Source organism: Bombina bombina, chromosome 7, assembly GCF_027579735.1.
Source record: "Bombina bombina isolate aBomBom1 chromosome 7, aBomBom1.pri, whole genome shotgun sequence".
Classification (NCBI taxonomy): Eukaryota; Metazoa; Chordata; class Amphibia; order Anura; family Bombinatoridae; genus Bombina; species Bombina bombina.
In genome coordinates this window covers 487,959,327-487,985,551 of record NC_069505.1, presented here as the reverse complement: position 1 = coordinate 487,985,551, position 26,225 = coordinate 487,959,327, and the positions used below count along the sequence as shown (strand labels likewise).

Here is a 26,225-nt window from a genome sequence, read left to right as displayed (position 1 = left end):
GTGTCTACCAATTGTCTACAGAACATTTTGTCTACCAGCTCCAAATGGGTATCTGAAAACAGATGCATTTATTGGTAAATAACTGCTTTAAAGGGACATAAAACACAAATTTTTTCTTATGATTCAGATATAACATACATTTTTAAACCCCTTTCCAATTCTGTTATCACATTTTCTTCATTTCCTGATATTCTTTGTTGAAAATCAGGAAAGTTTGCTCAGGAGTGTGCACGTCCCGGCAGCACTATATGGCAGCAGTTTTGTAAGAATGTTATACATTAGCGGGAACACTAGATGGCAGCACTATTTCCGCTCATGTAGTGATTCAGACACGTGCACGCTAACTATCTAAATATCTCTTCAACAAAGAATAACATAAGAACGAAACAAACCTGATAATAGAAGTAAATTGGGAACTTTTTAAAAATTGTATTCTAGGGGCTAGATTTATTAAGCTACGAATGCAGCTGTTTCTGCGCGAGCCTTTAAGCTTGCCGGAAACACAAGTTAAGAAGCAGCGGTCTTAAGAATTAGGTGGCGGACAGCAATCGGAAACCGATCGGAATGATTGACGCCCTCTGCTAGAGGCCGCGAATGTGCAGGGGGTGGCATGATAAATGCCGACGGCGTATGCTTTCGGCATTTAGCGATGTCGGACGGACATGATCTGTCTGAAACATGAAAAAAGGGAAATTTATTCTTACCTGATAAATTTCTTTCTTTTACGATACGATGAGTCCACGGATTTCATCCTTACTTGTGGGATATCGCCTACTGGTCAGCAGGAGGAGGCAAAGAGCTCCACAGCAGAGCTGCATAAATAGCTCCTCCCTTTCCTCCCAACCCAGTCATTCGACCAAAGTTAGGAAGAGAAAGGAAAAGCCAAGGAGCAGAGGTGACTAAAGTTTTAACAAAAATAAAGGCCTGTCACATAAAAACAGGGAGGGCCGTGGACTCATCGTATCGTAAAAGAAACAAATTTATCAGGTAAGAATAAATTTCTGTTTTCTTTTACAAGATACAATGAGTCCACGGATTTCATCCTTACTTTTGGGATACAATACCATAGCAATAGGACACGGATGAAACAGGAGGGACAAGACAGGGCACCTAAACGGAAGGCACCACTGCTCGAAGAACTTTCCTCCCAAAAACAGCCTCGGATGAGGCAAAAGTATCAAATTTGTAAAATTTTGAAAAAAGTGTGAAGAGAAGACCAAGTCGCAGCTTTGCAAATCTGTTCCACAGAAGCATCATGTTTAAATGCCCATGAGGAAGCCACAGCCCTAGTGGAATGAGCCGTAATACGTTCGGGAGGCTGCTGTCCAGCAGTCTCATAAGCAAAACGAATTATACTCTTCAGCCAAAAAGAAAGAGAGGTAGCCGTAGCCTTCTGACCCCTGCGCTTCCCAGAAAAAACAACAAACAAGGAAGAAGATTGACGAAACTCCTTAGTTGCCTGTAAGAAAAACTTCAAGGCACGGACCACGTCCAAATTATGTAACAGCCGCTCCTTTTTAGAAGAAGGGTTAGGACACAAGGAAGGAACAACGATTTCCTGATTAATATTTTTGTTTGAAACAACCTTAGGAAGAAAACCAGGTTTGGTACGCAACACTACCTTATCTGCATGGAAAATAAGATAAGGAGAATCACATTGTAATGCTGAAAGCTCAGAAACTCTGCGAGCAGAAGAAATAGCAACTAAAAATAAAACCTTCCAAGATAGCAACTTAATATCTATGGAATGCATAGGTTCAAACGGAACCCCTTGAAGAACATTAAGAACTAAATTCAAACTCCAAGGAGGAGCAATTGGTCTAAACCAGGCCTGATTCTAGTCAGAGCCTGACAAAAGGATTGAACATCTGGAACATCTGCCAGACGCTTGTGTAGCAAAATAGACAAAGCAGAAATCTGTCCCTTTATGGAACTTGCTGATAACCCTTTCTCCAAATCTTCTTGGAGAAAAGACAAAATCCTAGGAATCCTAACCCTACTCCATGAGTAGCCCTTGGATTTGCACCAATAAAGATATTTACGCCATTTCTTATGGTAAATCTTTCTAGTAACGGGCTTACGAGCCTGGATCAAGGTATCAATGACCGAATCAGAGAACCCACGCTTAGATAAAATTAAGCGTTCAATCTCCAAGCAGTCAGCTGCAGAGAAGTTTGATTCGGATGATGGAAGGGTCCCTGAACGAGAAGGTCCTGCCTCAATGGAAGCTTCCACGGCGGCAGAGATGACATGTCCACCAGATCGGCATACCAAGTCCTGCGAGGCCACGCAGGAGTGATGCGAATCACCGAAGCCCTCTCCTGTTTGACTCAAGCAATCACCCGGGGAAGGAGAGCAAACGGCGGGAACACATAAGCTAGGTTGAATGACCAAGGCACTGCCAAGGCATCTATCAGGTCGGCCTGAGGATCCCTGGACCTGGATTCGTATCTCGGGAGCTTGGCATTCTGACGCGACGCCATGAGATCCAGCTCCGGCCTGCCCCATCTGAGAATCAGGCTGGCAAATACTTCCGGATGGAGTTCCCATTCCCCCGGATGAAACGTCTGTCTGCTCAAAAAATCCGCCTCCCAATTGTCCACTCCCGGGATGTGGATTGCTGACAGAAATCAAGAGTGAGTCTCTGCCCACTGAATTATCTTGGTCACTTCTGCCATCGCTAAGGAACTCCTTGTTCCTCCCTGATGATTGATGTAGGCCACAGTCGTGATGTTGTCCGACTGGAACCTGATGAATTTGGTCGAAGTCAACTGAGGCCAAGCCAGAAGCGCATTGAATATTGCTCTCAACTCCAGAATGTTGATGGGAAGTAGAGACTCCGACCGAGTCCATACACCTTGAGCCTTCAAGGAATTCCAGACTGCTCCCCATCCTACCAGACTGGCATCCGTTGTCACTATCTCCCATGAGGGTCTGTGGAAGCATGTCCCCTGGGACAGATGATCCAGCGACAACCACCACAGAAGAGAGTCCCTTGTCTCCTGATCTAGATCTATTTGAGGAGACAAATTTGCATAATCTCCATTCCACTGTCTGAGCATGTTCAGTTTTAGAGGTCTGAGATGAAAACGTGCAAACGGAATGATGTCCATTGCTGCCACCATTAAGCCAATCACCTAAATGCACTGAGCCACTGACGGCCAAGGATTGGACTGAAGTGATCGGCATGTGTTCAGAATCTTTAACTTTCTGACTTCCGTCAAAAAAATCTTCATGGATAGAGAGTCGATTAGAGTACCCAGGAAGGGCACCCTTGTCTGTGGAACTAGTGAACTCTTCTCGAGATTCACTTTCCACCCGTGAGTCCTTAGAAAAGACAGAACAATGTCAGTATGGGACTTTGCTAGCTGATAAGACGACGCCTGGATCAGAATATCATCCAGATAAGGCGCCACAGCAATGCCCCGCGGTCTTAGAACCGCCAGCAGAGATCCCAGAACCTTTGTGAAAATTCTGGGTGCCGTGGCTAGACCGAAAGGAAGGGCCACAAACTGAAAATGTTTGTCTAGGAAGGCAAACCTCAGGAACTTGTGATGATCCCTGTGTATAGGGATATGAAGATATGCATCCTTTAGATCCACGGTAGTCATATATTGACCCTCCTGGATCAATGGAATAATGGTTCGAATAGTTTCCATCTTGAAGGATGGAACTCTGAGAAACTTGTTTAAACTTTTGAGATCCAAAATGGGTCGAAACGTTCCCTCTTTTTTGGGAACTACAAAGAGATTTAAAAAACCCCTGCCCCTGTTCCTGAATTGGAACGGGACATATTACTCCCATGAGGGAGAGATCTCCTACACAGCGTAAGAACGCCTCTCTTTTTATCTGGTTGGCAGATAATCGAGAAAGAAGAAACCTTCCTCTGGGGAATGAATTTTTGAACTCCAACTGATACCTTTGAGACACGATTTCTAGTGTCCAGGGATCCTGAACGTCTCTGATCCAAGCTTGGACAAAGAGAGAAAGTCTGCCCCCAACTAGATCCGGTCCCGGATCGGGGGCAACCCCTTCATGCTGTTTTCGTAGCAGCAGCAGGCTTCTTGGATTGTTTACACTTGTTCCAAGCGTGGTTAGGTCTCCAGGTGGGCTTGGCTTGAGAAAAATTCCCTTCCTGTTTAGTGGAAGAGGAAGAGGGGATTCCCTTGAAATTTCGAAAGGAACGAAAATTACTCTGTCGTCCCCTTTGCTTAGATGTCTTATCTTGAGGGAGGAGATGACCCTTACCTCCCGTAATGTCAGAAATTATCTCCTTCAAGTCAGGCCCGAACAGGGTCTTTCCCTTGAAGGGAATAGCCAAGAGCTTAGATTTAGAGGACACATCCGCAGACCAAGATTTTAGCCATAAGGCTCTTCGTGCTAAGATGGAGAATCCTGAATTCTTAGCCGCCAATTTGGTGATCTGAAAGGAAGAATCCGTAATAAAAGAATTAGCCAGCTTAAGAGCCTTAATTCTATCCTGTATTTCCTCTAAAGAAGTCTCAGTCTTAAGGGACTCTTCTAGAGCGTCAAACCAAAAGGCAGCCACAGTTGTGACCGTCACAATGCAGGCCGTCGGTTGCAAAAGGAAACCTTGATGAATATAAAGCTTTATGAGAAGACCCTCCAACTTCTTATCCATGGGGTCTTTGAAAGCACAACTGTCCTCGATAGGAATAGTCGTACGTTTAGCCAGGGTAGAGATAGCTCCCTCCACCTTAGGGATCGTCTGCCAAGAATCCCGCATGGCGTCAGCTATAGGGTACATCTTCTTAAACATAGGGGAAGGGGAGAAAGGGATACCCGGTCTTTCCCCTTCCCTAGCAATAATTTCCAAAATCCTCTTAGGAACTGGAAAAACGTCAGAATAAGAAGGAACCTCTAAGTATCTGTCCATCTTACCCAATTTTTCTGGAGGGACCACAATACTGTCACAGTCGTCCAGAGTCATTAAAACCTCCCGTAGTAGCAGGCGAAGGTGTTCAAGCTTAAACCTGAAAGACATCACTTCCGAATATGTCTGGGGTAATGCACTTCCTGAATCAGACATAATGTCCCAGCACTTCTAGGCTAAATTCTAAATGCCAGAGTGTCTGGATATTAAGCAGTATGTCAGTTCTCCTTCATCTTTTTTCATTTAGCTAATGAGAACCTACATACTGTTCGAAGGAAGCCCTTAGGCCCATAGTCAATATCAAAGGCAGAGTGCAGTCGGATCTGAGATATGCTGCAGAGCCCCAGAGCAAAAGACTGCACTTACCTCCATGCTGAGGAACAGCATGATATTCTCACAGTGTCAAGAGGTCCACTCTTCCTCCTGAGGTCCTGTGAAGGCAGAAGGGTCTTAGTTAACATTCTCTAAGGCCATACACAGAAGAGCAGCACAAGTATGGGAGGCGCAGTGAAGCTAAAACTCCACCAGTTCCCACAGCCTGAAAGGCTACCACTCCAGAGGCTGCCCTATAGTAAAATAGTACACAAAACTCTTGATTGAAGAATCCAAACTAATACCTCACTTTACCTCTTCCTATCACTAACGCAGTCAAAGAGAATGACTGGGTTGGGAGGGAAGGGAGGAGCTATTTATGCAGCTCTGTTATGGAGCTCTTTGCCTCCTCCTGCTGACCAGGAGGTGATATCCCACAAGTAAGGATGAAATCCGTGGACTCATCGTATCTTGTAAAAGAAAGGGGGGTTTATGTCCCTTTAAAGATTTTTTTTCCTGTTCTGTTGTGGAAGAATTATAGATAAAATAATTATAGATAATTATAATAATTATAGATAAAATTGAAAATAATTGTCTTATCTAAGAACCTTAAAACTATAAACACAGAATGATCTAGAAGTCAATAAAGATGGGCCTTAGTACAAAATAAATATATAAATAAAACACACAAAAGAACATACCTTTGTGGTTAACCATGGATATTCTCTGGTTATCCTATTGCACTTATTTTGCTTCCAGGTATTTTTGCTTCTGTGTCCAAAGTCAGCAAAGCCCCAGACCAGACTCCGTCTTCTGTCACTTCCACACCACGAACGCCTCGCATGGACTTTTCTAGGGTCATAGGCAAGGGAAAGAAAGAAAAAAAAGGTAAGATGAAGGATATTCTACAGTACACGTCAAAGCTCTAGTTAGTTGATAGACTAGTCATAGTGTAACTGCTGTAAATTAAAGCAGTACTTTTGACAACTTATTTGCTTCACAGAACTTTATTTTCCCGAGAGTACTGGTTATCTCTGCCCAGAAGTATGCATAGCAAAAGTTATACGGAGCTTGATAAATGGGCCTCATAATGTATCTTTTTAAACAATAAAAAAAATAATGTAGACTTAAATTATCAAGACTAGTTATTTAGAGAAATGATTAGTAAATGAACGATTAGGTTGGAAAGCGTGCAGTGACTCCTGGGCACATAAGAAACCTCTATGTCCCTTTTTTATCCTATAGCATCGATGCAGAAGAAGTCTTTAAGTATTGGAAGCTTGGACAAGGAGGGTCTAAAGATCGACATTGGTGACCAAGTGCTGGTAGCTGGTCAGAAGCAGGGGGTGGTGCGCTTCTACGGAAAAACTGACTTTGCTCCTGGTGAGAATGAATCTTCTGAGTACAGTTATAGGTAATAATTAAATGACACAATCTAAGTAGCTATATGATGCTTTCTTTTTATCTCTAGGATACTGGTTTGGCATTGAGTTGGAGAAACCTACAGGAAAACATGATGGTTCAGTTTTCGGGGTTCGCTATTTCTACTGTTCCCCTAAATATGGTGTGTTCGCACCTCCCTCTAGGGTTCAGAGGTGAGTTCTTGGAGAAAGAGGAATATCCACTAAAGAGGGGGTGCAAGAGACAAAAAAACAATGTCTATTCTTTTAAAAAATCTATCAAAATACTTATATTTCTAAAAATACACTAAAAGCAATGCAATATTTTATCGGAGCACAGTTATATATATTGGAAAAACAGCAAAAGTCATTGTCTTTTAATAGCCTATTGTTAGCCAGATAAATAAATGAAAATAGGAATTTCTATGCACAGTAAGATTGATCTATTTGTTTCAGTAGATAACCAACTTTGCAGTGGACAATACCCTATGACTTCTCTTAGCTTAAAACGAGATCTTTATATGATATGCTTTAAGTGCCTAAGAGAACGCTATTTATTTTGCAACCTACGCGTTTTACAGTCTACTCATTTCACAGCCTACATATGCCACAGTCTACTTTGTCTAAAGTTTGATTTCACACTTTGTACACACTTTAAAGACTATTTGATTGAATAAGTATATTTCATAGTCTACTTGATTCACAGTTTACCCTTTTCATGGTCCACTCATTTCACAATGTTCTCAATTTGCTGCATATGCTTTGAGCATCCTATGCATTTCACAGTCTACTGATTTCAGAGCCTATACATTTCAGAATCTACTCATTTCTACTCAATTCACAGTTCCCATCATTTTCTGCTATGTATTAAAGGGACAGTCTACTCCAGAATTTTTATTGTTTAAAAAAAAAATAGATAATCCCTTTATTACCCATTTCCCAGTTTTGCATAACCAACCCGGTTATATTAATTTTTACATTTGTAATTACCTTGTATCTAAGCCTCTGCAGACTGCCCTCTTATCTCAGTTCTTTTGACAGACTTGAATTTTAGCCAATCACTGCTGACTCATAAATAACTCTACGGAAGCACAATGTTATCTATATGACACACATGAACTAATGCTGTCTACATGTGAAAAACTGTAAAAATGCAATAAGATAGGAGGCGACCTTAAAAGGCTTAGAAATTAGCATATGAGCCTACCTAGATTTAGCTTTCAACCAAAGAATACCAAGAGAACAACGCACATTTGATGATAAAATTGGAAATGTGTTTAAAAAACAGAATTTATGCTTACCTGATAAATTTCTTTCTCCTACGGTATGTCCGGTCCATGGCTTCATCCTTACTTGTGGGAATATTCTCTTCCCCAACAGGAAATGGCAAAGAGAGCACAGCAAAAGCTGCCCATATAGCTCCCCCTCTGGCTCCGCCCCCCAGTCATTCAACCGACGGTTAGGAGAAAAAGGAGAAACTATAGGGTGCCGTGGTGACTGTAGTGTACAGAAATAAAAAATTTGAAACCTGACTAAAAAGCCAGGGCGGGCCGTGGACCGGACACACTGTAGGAGAAAGAAATTTATCAGGTAAGCATAAATTCTGTTTTCTCCTACATTGGTGTGTCCGGTCCACGGCTTCATCCTTACTTGTGGGAACCAATACCAAAGCTTTAGGACACGGATGAAGGGAGGGAACAAGTCAGGTTACCTAAACGGAAGGCACCACGGCTTGCAAAACCTTTCTCCCAAAAATAGCCTCCAAAGAAGCATAAGTATCGAATTTGTAAAATTTGGCAAAAGTATGCAGAGAAGACCAAGTCGCTGCCTTACAGATCTGATCAACAGAAGCCTCGTTCTTGAAGGCCCATGTGGAAGCCACAGCTCTAGTAGAGTGAGCTGTAATTCGTTCAGGAGGCTGCCGTCCGGCAGTCTCATAAGCCAATCGGATGATGCTTTTCAGCCAAAAAGAAAGAGAGGTAGCAGTAGCTTTCTGCCCTCTCCTCTTACCAGAATAAAGACAAACAAAGTGTCTGTCTGTCTGTCTGAAATCCTTTGTTGCTTCTAAATAGAATTTTAAAGCACGGACCACATCTAAATTGTGTAACAAACGTTCCTTCTTCGAAACTGGATTCGGACACATAGAAGGAACAACTATTTCCTGGTTAATATTCCTGTTGGAAACCACTTTTGGAAGAAAACCAGGTTTGGTACGCAAAACAACCTTATCTGTATGGAATACCAGATAGGGTGAAGTACACTGCAAAGCAGACAATTCAGAAACTCTTCTAGCAGAAGAAATAGCAACCAAAAACAGAACTTTCCAAGATAGTAACTTAATATTTATGGAATGTAAAGGTTCAAACGGAACCCCTTGAAGAACTGAAAGAACTAAGTTTAGACTCCATGGAGGAGTCATGGGTCTGAAGACAGGCTTGATTCTGACTAAGGCCTGTACAAATGCCTGTACATCTGGCACTGCTGCCAGACGTTTGTGCAACAAAACAGACAGAGCAGATATCTGTCCTTTTAGAGAACTCGCTGACAACCCTTTATCCAAACCCTCTTGGAGAAAGGGAATTTTAATTTTACTCCAAGAGAATCCCTTGGATTCTCACCAACAGATATATTTTTTCGATATCTTATGGTAAATTTTCCTAGTCACAGGTTTTCTGGCTTGGACCAGAGTATCTATAACTGAATCTGAAAACCCACGCTTAGATAAAATCAAGCATTCAATTTCAAAGCAGTCAGTTGCAGAGAGACTAGATTTGGATGTTCGAATGGACTTTGTATCAAAGGTAGCTTCCATGGTGGAGCCGATGACATATTCACCAGGTCTGCATACCAAGTCCTGCGTGGCCACGCAGGAGCTATCAGAATCACAGAGGCCTTCTCCTGTTTGATCCTGGCTACAAGCCTAGGAAGGAGAGGAAACGGTGGAAACACATAAGCTAGGTTGAACGACCAAGGCGCCACCAATGCATCCACTAGTGTCGCCTTGGGATCCCTGGATCTGGACCCGTAGCGAGGAACCTTGAAGTTCTGACGAGACACCATCAGATCCATGTCTGGAATGCCCCATAATTGAGTTAACTGGGCAAAGACCTCCGGGTGGAGTTCCCACTCCCCCGGATGGAAAGTCTGACGACTCAAATAATTCGCCTCCCAGTTGTCTACTCCTGGGATGTGAATTGCAGATAGATGGCAGGAGTGATCCTCCGCCCATTTGATGATCTTGGATACCTCTCTCATCGCCAAGGAACTCTTTGTTCCCCCCTGATGACTGATGTACGCTACAGTCGTCATGTTGTCCGACTGAAATCTTATGAATCTGGCCTTCGCTAGTTGAGGCCAAGCCCGGAGCGCATTGAATATTGCTCTCAGTTCCAGAATGTTTATCTGGAGAAGAGACTCTTCCCGAGACCATAGACCCTGAGCTTTCAGGGAGTCCCAGACCGCGCCCCAGCCTAAAAGACTGGCGTCGGTCGTGACAATGACCCACTCTGGTCTGCGGAAACTCATTCCCTGAGACAGGTGATCTTGAGTCAACCACCAACGGAGTGAGTCTCTGGTTAACTGGTCTACTTGAATCTGGGGAGACATGTCTGCATAATCCCCATTCCACTGTTTGAGCATGCACAGTTGCAATGGTCTTAGATGAATTCGAGCAAAGGGAACCACGTCCATTGCTGCAACCATTAGTCCTATTACCTCCATGCACTGAGCTATGGAAGGCTGAGGAATAGATTGAAGAACTTGACAAGCATTTAGAAGCTTTAATTTTCTGACTTCTGTCAGAAAAATCTTAATTTCTACAGAATCTATTATTTCCCAGAAAGGGAACCCTTGTAGACGGGGACAGGGAACTCTTCTCTACGTTCACCTTCCACCCGTGAGACCTGAGAAAGGCTAATACAATGTCTGTATGAGCCCTTGATCTGGAAAGGGACGACGCTTGGATTAGGATGTCGTCTAAGTAAGGTGCCACTGCAATGCCCCTCAGTCTTAGAACCGCTAGTAGGGACCCTAGCACCTTTGTGAAAATTCTGGGAGCAGTGGCTAAACCGAACGGAAGAGCCACGAACTGGTAATGTTTGTCCAGAAAGGCGAACCTTAGGAACTGATGATGATCTTTGTGGATAGGAATATGTAGGTACGCATCCTTTAAGTCCACGGTAGTCATGTATTGACCCTCCTGGATTGTTGGTAAAATCGTTCGAATGGTTTCCATTTTGAATGATGGAACTCTGAGGAATTTGTTTAGAATTTTTAAATCCAGAATTGACCTGAAAGTTCCCTCTTTTTTGGGAACTACGAACAGGTTTGAGTAAAACCCCCGACCTTGTTCCACTGTTGGAACTGGGTGTATCACTCCCATTTTTAATAGATCTCCTACGCAATGTAAGAATGCCTGTCTCTTTATCTAGTCTGAAGATAAGCGAGACATGTGGAACCTTCCCCTTGGAGGAAGTTCCTTGAACTCTAGAAGATAACCCTGAGAGACTATTTCTAGTGCCCAGGGATCCTGAACATCTCTTGCCCAAGCCTGAGCAAAGAGAGAGAGCCTGCCCCCTACTAGATCCGGTCCCGGATCGGGGGCTACCCCTTCATGCTGTCTTGGTAGCAGCAGCAGGCTTCTTGGCCTGTTTACCCTTGTTCCAGCCTTGCATTGGTTTCCATGCTGGTTTAGACTGGGAAGCGTTACCCTCTTGTCTAGAGGCTGCAGAGTTAGGAGACGGTCCGTTCCTGAAATTGCGAAAAAAACGAAAATTAGATTTGTTCTTAGCCTTGAAAGGCCTATCCTGTGGGAGGGCATGGCCCTTTCCCCCAGTGATGTCTGAAATAATCTCCTTCAATTCTGGCCCAAAAAGGGTCTTACCTTTGAAAGGAATATTAAGCAGTTTTGTCTTGGATGACACATCCGCCGACCAAAATTTTAGCCAAAGCGCTCTGCGCGTACAATTGCAAAACCTGAATTTTTCGCCGCTAATTTTGCCAATTGCAAAGCGGCATCTAAAATAAAGGAATTAGCCAACTTTAGTGTGTGAATTCTGTCCATGACTTCCTCATATGGAGTCTCCTTATTGAGCGAATTTTCTAGTTCCTCGAACCAAAAAGACGCCGCCGTTGTGACAGGAATAATGCACGAAATTGGCTAGAGAAGGAAACCTTGCTGAACAAATATCTTTTTAAGCAATCCTTCCAATTTTTTATCCATAGGATCTTTGAAAGCACAACTGTTCTCAATGGGAATAGTCGTGCGCTTGGCCAACGTAGAAACTGCCCCCTCAACCTTAGGGACTGTTTGCCATGCGTCCCTTCTGGGGTCGACAATGGGGAACCTTTTCTTAAATATAGGAGGCGGGACAAAAGGTATACCTGGCTTCTCCCACTCCTTGTTCACTATGTCCGCCACCCTCTTGGGTATCGGAAAGGCATCAGCGTGCACAGGGACCTCAAGGAATTTGTCCATTTTGCACAATTTCTCTGGAATCACCAAAGAGTCACAGTCGTCAAGAGTAGTTAGCACCTCCTTAAGCAGGGCGCGGAGATGTTCTAACTTAAATTTAAACGTCACGATATCAGGTTCTGCCTGCTGAGAAACTTTTCCTGAATCAGAAATTTCTCCCTCAGACAGACCCTCCCTCACTGCCAATTCAGACTGGTGTGAGGGTATAACCGATAAATTATCGTCAGCGCACACTTGCTCATCCTCTGTATTTAAAACTGAGCAATCACGCTTTCTGGGAAAAGCTGGCAGTTTGGATAAAAGATTAGCTATAGAATTATCCATTACTGCCGTTAATTGCTGCATAGTAACAAGCATTGGCGCGCTAGAAGTACTAGGTGTCGCCTGCGAGGGCATAACTGGTGTTGACACAGAAGGAGAGGATGATGAACTATCCCCACTACCTTCATTTGAAGAATCATCTTGGGCAACCTTATTAAATGTGACAGTACTGTCCTTACTTTGTTTGGACGCCATGGCACAATTTTCACATACATTTAAAGGGGGAACCACCTTGGTCTCCATACACACAGAACATATTCTATCTGAAGGTACAGACATGTTAGACAGACTTAGGCAGGCTATTAATGCAATAAAACCGTTTTTAAACAAAACCGTTACTGTCTCTTTAAATACTAAAAAGAGTACACTTTATTTCTGAATGTTTGAAAAACTATGAAGGAAATATCCGATCTTTACAAAATTTGCACCCAAGTGTCTTAATGCTTTGAAAGTATTGCACACCAAATTTCAAGTCTGTAACCCCTTAAATGAGCAAACCGGAGCTAATTGTTCAATTTACCAGTTTAAACCCACTACAGTCCCTGCCATAGCCTTTGCTGCGGCTTTACCTTTCCTTGGGGGTTATTCACCACAGAAATAAGCCTTCTAGAATCGTTTTTATGGCCACAGGGCCCTCTCACATGAAGCTGCATGCACTGCTTCCAGAAGTAACTGCGCAACTAAGGCGCGAAAATGAGGCCTCCTCCCTCTGCATACCAGAGTGAAGGGGCCTTCCTGACTAGATTAGGTGTCTAAACAACTGCCAGGCGTAATAAAAACGTTCCCAAAAGTGTTTCCAAGTTCCAAAACACTCCAAAAGTCATGTAAATATTATATAAATCAATCGAGTTAGCCCACAATAGTGTCAACCAGTATATAGCCCATTTATAAGCCTTCATTCTGTTATGAGTCTAAGAAAATGGCTTACCGATCCCATAAGGGAAAATGACAGTCTTCTAGCATTACTATGTCTTGTTAGAAAAGAGACTAGTCATACCTTGAGCAGAAAAGTCTGCAAACTGTTCCCCCCAACTGAAGTTCTCTGGTTTCAACAGTCCTGTGTGGGAACAGCAATGGATTTTAGTTACTGCTGCTAAAATCATACTCCTCTTTAAACAGAACTCTTCATCACTTTCTGTTGTAGAGTAAATAGTACAAACCGGCACTATTTTAAAATAACAAACTCTTGATAGAAGAAATAAAAAACTACAACTAACACCACATACTCTTTACCATCCCCGTGGAGATGCTACTTGTTCAGAGCGGCAAAGAGAATGACTGGGGGGCGGAGCCAGAGGGGGGGGGCTATATGGGCAGCTTTTGCTGTGCTCTCTTTGCCATTTCCTGTTGGGGAAGAGAATATTCCCACAAGTAAGGATGAAGCCGTGGACCGGACACACCAATGTAGGAGAAATTACATGCCCTATCTGAATCATGAAAGTTTAATTTTGACTAGACTGTCCTTTTAAGCTACCTACCCATTTCACTGTCTTCTTATTTAGCAGTCTTTGCATTTTACAGTTTACCTGTTTCATAGATGACGCATTTTAGTCTATTTATTTAACTGACAATGCTCTTTATAGTCTACTCATTTCACCATCTACACCTTACAGCCTTCACATTTTACACTCTGCTAGTTTCTATCCTTTTTTCAATTAGAATAGTCTCCATCCTCTATGGCTGGGAAGGGCAGAATTTAAATGTGATTCCTAACAAACAGACTCACCCATATATTATAGAATGTTGTCCTTTTGTGAATGATGGATATGACACTTTCCAGTAGACACTTATTTCTGAAGATTAATTTGTTTTTTTGTTCTGGGTCAGTTTGGTAACTCTTCTCTAGCTATCTAGAATGAAATTTCTGAAGTTATACTATAATGATGTTGGTACTGCTAGTAGAGATTATGTTCAACTATGTAGATGCCAAATTAGTATAGTTTCATTTTGTTTTCACAGAACAGGCTTTTTACAAAAAAAATATCCCACTGAAATACTGTTGAGTTATAAATTAACCAGCACATTTTTAGATCAAGTGTGCATCTTTCTCCAACCTAAAAACCTTTTTTGCCAAAATGGCACACAGATACCTTCTATGCATTAAAATGCAAGGTTCCAGGAGTTACGTGCTACTAACAGCCCTGATTTTGTGTCCTCATGAAGTTTACAAGAAGGTGGATACAAGTTTAATATCAGAAATATAGAGAACAAATGAATGCTAACATATATAGTATATAGATTATTATGTTTAAAAAAAAACAACAACATTCAGCGCATGATTAGGCCCCCCACCTTCAATTTCACTTAATTTAAACTCTTTCAGAAATACACACTAGGTAAAGTGTGTGGATCAGGAGTATAAAAGTATTTTGTCTTTTCTTCATAGGATTGGGGGCCCAAAAGAACCTCAGACAGATGCCAACAGTGTGAAGAAGGTTCACCAAGTTACTAGTAGGTACACAGTGTCAGCATTTACTTTAGTGCTGTGTGTTTTTTATGTGTTTTTTTAGTATGTTTGTGTACTTATGTGTGTATATATCTTTATGTATAGGCATGAGTGTTGCTCTTTCTTTGTGTTGCCCATTATGCCAGCCAATTAGAATTCCCTTGCAATGTGTATCACATGACTTTTCATGAGGTCTTTGCATTCAAACCCATTTCAAATTATTTGAAAGCCCGAAGCCAACTCTTTATCATACGCTTTTCAAATGCTTTGATACCAAGTAAATTCACCTTATATGCACGGAGACAGTTTGACTTAAATTACCGATCCACTTGTAATCTAGCCCTTAGTGTACATAAGTGTACAGTTGTGTCTGTCTGTATGTGTGCAAAGTCTTGTAAGTGTTTGTATGTGAGTAACAGGGTTTTGAAATATGTGAGTGTATATCTGGTTGTTTTTGGTCATATTTTGTTTACTTACACCTGCCTAGCTATATTTGGTATCTATAGTGTGCATAACTGGCAATCAATTGTCTCTTTATAGTGACACAACCAAAGCGTAACTTCACCACAATCCGAAATCCGAAAGAGATAACATCCGAAAACTCTATCTCCAGGTAATCTACATCTCTCACTCTGCTCCTCTCTCTGTATAAGATACACAACTTTCTCTCTATAAGACACACAGCTATTACTCACCATGCCCTTCTCTCTGTGGCCCCGATGATCGAAAGTGCTACGAAGAGGCGAAATATTCAAAGGAATCCGCTGCTATGTCGAGAGAGACTGTCAGAATATTCCAAGCTCTCAAAATAGTGGCATTGCCGAGAGGCGTTTACTATACATGCCATTGGTCGGCAATGCTGGCTTAGACAATACCCAGGATCACCGACCATATTGGCGATGAAAAGTAAACGATGCCTTGAATATTACTGCCGTCTGCTTAACCGCTAATCCTAATACCCCTAAACCGAATTACCCCACGATCGCAAACTAACACTAAACTAATAAAGATCTAAGCCACCACATACCAACCGCAAGTCGCTAACTATTAACCTTTAAACCACCACATACCCACCGCAAGTTATACTATTAACCCCTGTGCCATCACATACCAACCACAATAAACTAACTATTAACCCCTATGTCTCTAACTATAAACCACTAAGCCACCAAATACCCACCGCAAGTCACTATTAACCTCTAAATTGCCACATACTCACCGCAAGTACTGTCCTTTTAACCCCTATGCCGCCACATATCCTCCGCAATAAACAAACTATTGACCCATTTGTCTCTAACTATAAACCCCTATGCCACATATGTCCCCACAAGTATCTAACTATTAACCCCTATGACGCCACATACCCACCGCTATTATCTAACTATTAACCCCTATGCTACCACATACCCACTGATATTATCTATTAACCCCTATGCCGCCACATACCCCAAACTAACCTAACACCTACCCCCCTCTTAACTAAACCCCCTAATTTAGAAATAAAAAAAATCAACTAAGTAAAATAAATAATAATAATAAACCCACCAAACCACAAATGCAATCTACCCTACCTAACACCTAACCCCCCCTCTACACTAACCCCACTAAGCTATAAACAAATATTAAAAAAAAGCTAATTTATAAAAAATAAATAAACTACAGTATCCAAAATAAAAAAACAGTATACCAACACTAAACTACATGTCCCCATAAAATAAAAACAAAAAAACTAAACCCTAACACTAAAATAAATTACAATGGCCCTTAAAATGGCCTTTTGTAGGTCATTGTCCTAAATTGATTTGAGCTCTTTTGCAAAAAATAAATAAATTACAAAAAAAACACCGCTGTGGAGATGGGCCCCCGGCGCATGGAGCCTGGATGATGAGGACCCAACGTCATTTTTGCAAAAGAGCTCAAATCACTTTAGGACAATGCCCTACAAAAGACCATTTTAAGGACTATTGTAATTTATTTGTGTTAGGGTTTTTTATTTTATGGGACATGTAGTTTAGTGTTAGTTATAATTTATTTTTATTTTGGATACTGTAGTTTATTTTTTTTTTGTATCAGCTTAGATTCTTAGGTATTAGTGTAGTTCTAGTTTGCGTTGGGAAGTGGCGGTTTAGGACACTAAACCCAAAATTTTTCTTTAATGATTCAGATAGAGCAGTAATTTTAAGCAACTTTCTAATTTACTCCTATTATGAATTTTTGTTCATTCTCTTGCTTTCTTTATTTAAAAAGCAGGAATGTAAAGCTTAAAAGCCGGTCCATTTTTGGTTGAGAACCTGGGTTAGGCTTGCTTATTGGTTTGCTAAATGTAGCCACCAATAAGCAAGTGCTATCCAGAGTTCTGAACCTAAAATGGGCTGGCTCCTAATTTTTAAATTCCTGCTTTTTAAATAAAGATAGCAAGAGAATGAAGAAAAATAGATAGTAGAAGTAAATTAGAAATTTGCTTAAAATTGCATGCTCCATCTGAATCATAAAAGAGAAAAATTGGGTTTAGTGTCCCTTTAACCACCCTACATACCTCTATCAGGTTGATTAGGTGATAATTGATGGTTACCATTTATTAGGCCTTAATCTCCTAACACCCCCCATACCTGTAACTAACTACCTACCTAACCACCCCTCACACCTGTATGGGAGTTGATTAGGTGATTAGGTTAGGGCAGCTTCGGGTTTAATAGTGCATTTATCTACATATTTAAAAAAAATATGCATTCTTATTGTATATAAATGATTATTATTATTATCAGTTATTTGTAGAGCGCCAACAGGTTCTGCAGCGCTAAAGACATGGGTCTAATGTGCAAGGTGACAATTATGGAAGACAAAGGGATACAGGGCCCTGCTAAAAGTTTCACTATTGTAAATTATCTCTCATGAGGCTTGGCTCGTAGGCTTACATGCTAAGGGGGTTTAAGGGGATAGCTAAAGGAGGAGAGGCACTAAGAAGGGAAAATGTTAGTGTATATAATATGCATCCCAGAACAGTAGAGTCTTTAAGGAGCGCTTGAAAGTTTGAAAACTAGTGGAGAGTCGTTGTAGAGCGAGGCAGAGAGTTCCACAAAATAGGGACCAGTCTGGAAAAGTCTCGTAGACTGGAATGTGAGGAGTTAACAAGAGAGGAGGAGAGAAGGAGGTCATGACGGGAGGGCGAGTATCTGGAGACTAGGTCGGAGATATAGGGTGGAGCAGTGTTATTGAGAGCTTTATTAGTTAGAGTCAGGATTTTAAGTTTTATTCTGGAAGCAAGAGGAAGCCAGTCAAGGGATTGGCAGAGAGGTGCAGCAGATGAAGAGCGACGTGTAAGGAAGATGAGCCTGTCAGAGTTACAAAAGGCATTAGTACTACAATTGTTTTATTGAATAACAGGCATGCAGTTATGTGATACTATAATTATAATGCAACTGTCTTTTATAAAAAAATATATATTTATATTTACAATAATAAATGCATCAAGCAAGAATATCTACATTTTAATGTATATACTGTATCCAATACTTAAACTAATATGCAGTATACTTTATTTCAAAGCTTGTACATATAATGCAGTCAGGGCTTGCATTGATATTCAATATTTAAACAGTTATGCATGCATCTTGCATAATGGTTTAAGTATTGCATATACATTAAAATGTATTTATTTAAGCTTGCTGTGTTTATTAGTGATAACAAATATATATGTTAATAGATATTAATGTTATAGTAGTCAGTATCATTAAATTATATTTTTACCTAACAGGCATTCAGTTATGTAGATCTATAATATTAATTATACTGTATTTAATTAGAAATAAACACAACAAGCAACATTAATTACATTTTAATTTATTTGCAAATATTTAAACATTATGTATTTTAGAAAAAAATGCATCATTTTAAATATTGAATATTTATGTTTAGGACCTTAGCTTCTACAGTTAGTTTTAGGTTATGGCAGATTAGGGGTCAATGTTTAAACAATATGCATAGTCATGTACAATGCATATTGTTTAAAGTATTGTAAATATCTTAATAGGGATTAAATGGTTGCTTAATATTATTTGAAACATAAACATATGGGTGACGTCACAGTCCGATTGACTTCTATGAGAGCGGAATTGCCGCTCACCGGAATTGCTCGGACACGTCCCTTTTCTTTAAATATTTTGACAGTTTCCAATGATCTGTCTAAGATTTAAATATTGGGGCCTGTATGTCACACAACTATATCTCACCTTGCTCCTCTCTCTGTATAAGATACACAACAATTTATCTCCCTGTTCATCTCTCTGTATCAGATACAACTATATCTTACCCTGCTCCTATTTCTGTATAAGACATCCAGCTATTGCTCATTCTTCCCACTTTCTGTATAGGATACACACCTAATTCTTAACCTGCTCCTATCCCTGTATAAGATTCAAGTTGGCATCATGCTCCCTTTTTCACTCTATAGTATGTCCACATGTCTTCTACTGTACTATACACTCTCTTTCCATTTTTCTTTCTCAGACTGCTCTTTTGCTGCTGGTTCCCGTGGCTCCTTCGTACTGAGATGCAATCTTAATTTCTGTCCCCTTGGCCCCCCTTTTGGGTTGGCAGCTGCTCCCCACTGCCCCTGTCTGCCACCCTTTGACCCTCCCAGTGCCTTCTTCTGCAGACCCCACCCTCGTGTTCTCCTGACTCTCTCCAGTGAAAAGGTGGTGAGGAAGACCTTTGGGTGAATTACAATCACACCATCTGAAGACCCTCAGGATGGACACTGACCGGAGCCCGAGCCACTATGAGGAGAGTATGAGTGGACTCAACATGGTCAAATCACTATCTCTTACTGTGCCAGAGATGTTGAGCAGTCTCTCGCTAGCAGTGGAAGGGGTTGCAGCATCAGAATATGTTTCTTATTTGCACTGGATGTGCTGCATTAAAAAGCAATACTGTGTATCTCTACTCTTCCTTCTAGTAAAAAAAGTCTTCTAATGAGGAATCTGACAGTCTTTCCAGCAGAACGACAGACTGTATTTTTGGGGGGACTGACTCACTCTTTGGGAAGCAGTCTTACTAATTGGAGAATAGTCATTCCAATGAGAGTACTACCAAACTTACTAAGAAGGTTGTCTCTTTCATATTGGAAAGTTTCTGCATCCTAGTCACATGTCTCATAGGGAATGGACCCCTTTGATCTGGAAAAATAATCTCACATTGGAAATGACGTCTCTGATTGGAAAGCTATCTCTCACATTAAAACAACTCACTCATTACAAAGTTGCCTCTTTTAGAATGTATTCTATATTTGATAGGTGGGTCTCTTGATAAAAAGAATAGGCTTGACGTCTCTCTATGGGAAGCCCATCTCTTGTTGAAAACGTTTCTCTCACTGAGTATGATGTCTCTTATTAGACAGTATCATTCATTGGAAATGTTGTTTCCCTTATTGCAAGACCTCGCTTATAGAAAGGAAGTTAAGACAATTAGTTTTTAGGCCATTTCACTCACTGGGGTGGGAGGGGAGCAACCTTACAAGGCGAAGAACCAGTCATTTGTCATTGTCACATTTATTGAGGAAAATTAGTTCTTGGAGTCAGTTTTTCTTTATATGGCAATCACTTCTACAGGACTATAAAATCCATATCCAATACAATAATACATTTTATATATATATATATATATATATATATATATATATATATATATATATATATATATATATATATATATATATATATATATATATATATATATATATATATTCATTCCTTGGCAGTCCCTAAACAATCTATTGTTATTATAGCCTTTTCTAATTGATGTATAATATAAAGAGTTATTCAATATACAGGACTGACACTTTTCCAAACTGGTGGAACTAATTGCTCATCCCCTCTCATCCACTGGGGATACCAGGACACCTTAAATGGTTATATGTTCAAAAAATGTATGGCTCACCTCCACTCCCAACTGACCACAAGAGGCTGATTATGCCCATCAGTAGCCAAGAAAAGTAGAGTCCAGAAAACAGCACACCTAGTAGTCTGGTACCGAATATAACCATTTGTCCAAAGTTATTATGTACATGCTGCTTGTATTAAGAATGTATATTGGTACTTATATCCCATTCTTGGTAGGTGGGTCACATTTCTAGTGTTGGGTTGCTCTGTGGTTGAGATTGTATTTGTGTATATTGTGTATAAATTAACTCTTGCTGTGAGACAGACCCTAGCTGTTTCCTTTGTGCCCTTCATCTCCTATTCAAGGTGCTTTTCATCCCACACAATCTGGTGCTGTGAGCTGAGGGATATCACAGGGTAAAATAACCACCTGGTTATTCCTCAGTAGATACTGGACTTATCATGCTTATCCTCAGACCATTCCTGGTGAACCCTAGATGTGATAATTATTTGCATTATTTACAAGACTGAGTAATAGATAAATGTATTCTTAAGGAGTAATATTGGTAGGACTGAAGAGCATAATGCAATCTTCTAAAATAGAAGGATCCAGGAGATTTACAAGTTTTATAAATCTAAATCTGAATGTCAATCCACTTTATGTTATCCTAATATCACATTCCTCTGTCCTGCTATTTTCTCGTAAATCTATTTTTTCTTATTGCTTTCCATTCCTCCAAATTCAGACATGTCTCTGAGTTAATACCTCCAATCTATATCCATCATCTCATCTTTCTTACTGTAATTCTGTCTTTCAGGACTGATTTGTTGTACAGTGAGGTCTATATACCAACTAGTGGGTTAAAATGCACGTCGGTCAGAACTGCCTGGCTGTCATTTTTTTTTCGTACCCATCCTTGTAGGCCCAGGAATCTGTGTATACTGCATGCACCCCCTTTTGTAAATAGCATGGGGTATACTGTGTGCTGTGAGTAATGAGTATCTGTGTACAATGTACTAAAACGTATGGGATATCTTTAGTGCACAGAGGGGTAAGCAGGACATATGACCTTGGTTCATCACTTTGGGCTTATTATGCCAATGGAGTCCAAAGTGAGACAACCTTAGTAAAAGATCTGTCTTCGATATAGCGTTAATGATTTATCTCTCCCTATTCACATGTCTTTGGCCAACAGTGGACACCTACCATTACCGTGATCCTATGTACTAATTGTGTGATCTTAGCCTGTGACACGTGGTCTCTAACTAACTCGTATATGCAGGAATCGTGGTTGTATATCTGACAATAAACATGATTACCTATACACAGCTGTGACAGTTTTCTTCTGTTTGTGACTGCCGCTAATTCAAAGATTTGGGTCTTGCTCCATCCCACCTGAGCTGTGGTTGACAACATAAAATGAATAGTAGAAAAATGAATGAATGGTGTAGGGCTAGCATAGGAATCTATGTTTTATATCTAGGTACAAGGCAAAGTATGTCATAAACATGTCATAAGTAGGCCAAAACAAGCTTTTTCTGTTTATTTCTCAGTGTTGGTTCAGTGAAAATAATCTTTCATGGTTCAGATAGAAGATTCAACTTTAAAATACTGTTCGATTTACTTCTATCATCAAACCCTTTGTTGAAAAACATGCCTAGGTAGCCTCAGGAGCTAACTACTGATTGGTAGCTGCACATATGCCTCTTGTTATTGGGTCATCAGATATATTTATCTGGGTCCCAACAGTACATTGCTGACTTTAAAGGGACAGTCTAGTCCAGAATTTTTTTGTTTAAAAAGATAGATAATCCCTTTATTACCCGTTCCCCAGTTTTGGACAACCAACACGGTTATATTAATATACTTTTTACCTCTGTAATTACCTTGTATCTAAGCCTCAGCAGACTTCCCCCTTATTTCAGTTCTTTTGACAGACTTGCATTTTAGCCAATCAGTGACCTCTTGTAAGTAACTCCACAGGCATGAGCACAATGTTATCTTAATAGGACACATAAACTAGCACTTTCTAGCTGTGAAAAACTGTCAAAATGCATTGAGATAAGAGGCGGCCTTAGAAAATAGCATATTAGCCTACCAAGGTTTAGCTTTCAACAAATAATGCCAAGAGAACAAAGCAAGTTTGAATTATCAAATTTGAAAGTAGAGTTCTGACTAGACTGTCCCTTGAATTATATGTATAACCCCTTTTCAGGGTTAAGCACATAGTTATGTGCTAGCAACAGTGAATTAAAGGGAGTGTAAAAACTTTGCAATTGCAATACAATTTCTGTTGTGTTGCTATAGAATAACAAAATCAAACCTAAATGTATTTAAAACAAATTAACCTCCATTTTACTGCAATTGTTTATCGATAGCCAAACGCCGCCCACCTGTTACATAGTTACTTTAAAGGGACACTAAACATAGTAAACACATTGTACAAGACAATTCTGTTGTGCTGTTTAAGAATATCAGTCAAGTTTTAACGTTTTTAAAACAAATCAACATCTATTCTACTGCAATATTTCATCAATAGCCAAACTCCGCCCCCATTTGCCTTATTTAGAGGAGCCAATCAGGGCTTTAGTCTGCAGACAACAAGGCTAGCCACTGTCATAGACTTAGTATAAAGTAAATTGTTTTGCAGTTGTTATCGGTTAGAGCCTATTAGGGAAAGATATGTTGTTGAGAAGTTAGCAGGTGTATTTTAAATTCAGAGAAATTAAAAATCCTCAATTTTCAGACCTACATTACATAAAAATGGGGCAAAATAAATAAAAGTATATTGCAAAGTTGTTTCATTACACATAACTAAACATTACAAAAAAAAGTATTTACTGTCCCTTTAATAAAATGCTCTAACACATTAGAGCATTTTGTTAGTGCCTTTATCACAGTCTGGTAATACACTTGGGATTCTTACCAGTTCATATTTAAAAGCACATTCCAGTCAAAATATAAATGCCCATAGATGAATTACATCTTTGAATAGAAACATGTTTGCAATATACACGTACTGGCAAAACTGCTTCTAGTAAAAGTTATCCCTGTTTTAGAGATAACATTTGTCTCTGCACGTGCATGTGAAGCATAGCTAGATATTATTAGTGCACCAGCATTTTAAATACGGCAGCTGCTCAGAGCACCAGTGGGGCTTATATCATGTCAGCAATTAACAAATTGAGTCATTACCAGATGATAAAAGCGCCTTAGACTCTCTGAGCAATTGCTGTGTTTAATATGCTGGTGCACGGTGCATATTTAAATACACATTTGAAACCGTTATAGCTTTTGTTATGAGCATTTTTGCTAATACATGTATATTACAAAACTGATTTTATTCAAAATTAAAATGCATTTCCATTTTGGCTGGAATGTCCCTTTAAGTCTGTTTACTAAAGCTCACTTTAGCCTCTACAGCAGACATTCTCAAACTTGGCCTTCCAGAGGTTTTGGAACTACATTTTCCATGATGCTCAGCCAGCTAAGGGTTATATGGTGACACAAGGGAGGGGAGAAGTCTGGGTTATATGGTGACACAAGGGAGAGGAGAAGTATGGGTTATATAGTGACACAAGGGAGGGGAGAAGTCTGGGTTATATGGTGACACAAGGGAGGGGAGAAGTCTGGGTTATATGGTGACACAAGGGAGAGGAGAAGTCTGGGTTATATGGTGACACAAGGGAGAGAAGTCTGGGTTATATGGTGACACAAGGGAGAGGAGATGTCTGGGTTATATGGTGACACAAGGGAGAGGAGAAGTCTGGGCTATATGGTGACACAAGGGAGGTGAGAAGTCTGGGTCACATGGTGACACAAGTGGGGGAGAACTCTGTATTATATGGTGACACAAGTGGGGGAGAACTCTGGGTTATATGGTGACACAAGTGGGGGAGAAGTCTGGGTTATATAGTGACACAAGTGGGGGAGAAGTCTGGGTTATATGGTGACACAAGGGAGGGGAGAAGTCTGGGTTATATGGTGACACAAGGGAAGGAAGAAGTCTGGGATATATGGTGACACAAGGGAGGGGAGAAGTCTGGGTTATATGGTGACACAGGGGAGGGGAGAAGTCTGGGTTATATGGTGACACAAGGAAGGGGAGAAGTCTAGGTTGTATGGTAACACAAGGGAGAGGAGAAGTCTGGGTTATATGGTGACACAAGGGAGGGGAGAAGTCTGGGTCACATGGTGACACAAGGGAAGGGAGAAGTCTGGGTTATATGGTGACACAAGTGGGGGAGAAGTCTGGGTTATATGGTGACACAAGTGGGGGAGAAGTATGGGTTATATGGTGCCACAAGGGAAGGGAGAAGTCTGGATTATATGGTGACACAAGGGAAGGGAGAAGTCTGGATAATATGGTAACACAAGTGGGGGAGAATTCTGGGTTATATGATGACACAAGGGAGGGGAGAAATCTGGATTATATGGTGACACAAGGGAAGGGAGAAGTCTGGATTATATTGTGACAAGTGGGGGAGAAGTCTGGGTTATATGGTGACAGAAGGGAGGGGAGAAGTCTGGGTTATATGGTGACACAAGGGAAGGAAGAAGTCTGGGTTATATGGTGACACAAGGGAGGGGAGAAGTCTTGGTTATATGGTGACACAGGGGAGGGGAGAAGTCTGGGTTATATGGTGACAACAGGAAGGGGAGAAGTCTGGGTTATATGGTGACACAAGGGAAGGAAGAAGTCTGGGTTATATGGTGACACAAGGGAGGGGAGAAGTCTTGGTTATATGGTGACACAGGGGAAGGGAGAAGTCTGAGTTATATGGTGACACAAGGGAAGGGAGAAGTCTGGGTTATATGGTGACACAGGGGAGGGGAGAAGTCTGGGTTATATGATGACACAAGGGAGGGGAGAAGTCTGGGTTATATGGTGACACAAGGGAAGGGAGAAGTCTGGGTCACATGGTGAAACAAGGGAAGGGAGAAGTCTGGGTTATATGGTGACACAAGTGGGGGAGAAGTCTGGGTTATATGGTGACACAAGGGAGGGGAGAAGTCTGGGTTATATGGTGACACAAGGGAAGGGAGAAGTCTGGGTCACATGGTGACACAAGGGAAGGGAGAAGTCTGGGTTATATGGTGACACAAGTGGGGGATAAGTCTGGGTTATATGGTGACACAAGTGGGGGAGAAGTCTGGGTTATATGGTGACACAAGGGAAGAGAGAGGTCTGGGTTATATAGTGACACAAGTGGGGGAGAAGTCTGGGTTATATGGTGACACAAGGGAGGGGAGAAGTCTGGGTTATATGGTGACACAAGGGAAGGAAGAAGTCTGGGTTATATGGTGACACAAGGGAGGGGAAAAAGTCTTGGTTATATGGTGACACAGGGGAGGGGAGAAGTCTGGGTTATATGGTGACAACAGGAAGGGGAGAAATCTGAGTTATATGGTGACACAAGGGAGAGGAGAAGTCTGGGTTATATGGTGACACAAGGGAGGGGAGAAGTCTGGGTCACATGGTGACACAAGGGAAGGGAGAAG

The 26,225-nt window shown here is 41.0% G+C and overlaps 1 protein-coding gene and 1 long non-coding RNA gene across 2 annotated transcripts in view; one reads left to right on the top strand and one right to left on the bottom strand.

Annotated features, from left to right (window-relative positions):
* The window catches only part of CLIP3 (CAP-Gly domain containing linker protein 3), a 75,156-nt gene extending 55,054 nt beyond the window's left edge, over window positions 1–20,102 (top strand). The window contains exons 9-14 of the mRNA XM_053721612.1: window positions 5,966–6,094; window positions 6,452–6,589; window positions 6,678–6,801; window positions 14,787–14,851; window positions 15,387–15,459; window positions 19,353–20,102. Coding sequence (XP_053577587.1) covers window positions 5,966–6,094; window positions 6,452–6,589; window positions 6,678–6,801; window positions 14,787–14,851; window positions 15,387–15,459; window positions 19,353–19,407 — 584 coding nt within the window. The 3' untranslated portion in view covers window positions 19,408–20,102. The remainder of the gene's footprint in view (window positions 1–5,965; window positions 6,095–6,451; window positions 6,590–6,677; window positions 6,802–14,786; window positions 14,852–15,386; window positions 15,460–19,352) is intronic.
* On the bottom strand, window positions 9–22,226 carry LOC128666819 (uncharacterized). Its single transcript, XR_008403274.1, has 3 exons — window positions 22,043–22,226; window positions 5,908–6,058; window positions 9–52 (listed from the first exon to the last, which is right to left on the bottom strand). It is a non-coding gene; the product is annotated as an uncharacterized LOC128666819 (long non-coding RNA).
* Window positions 22,227–26,225: the final 3,999 nt, after the last annotated feature.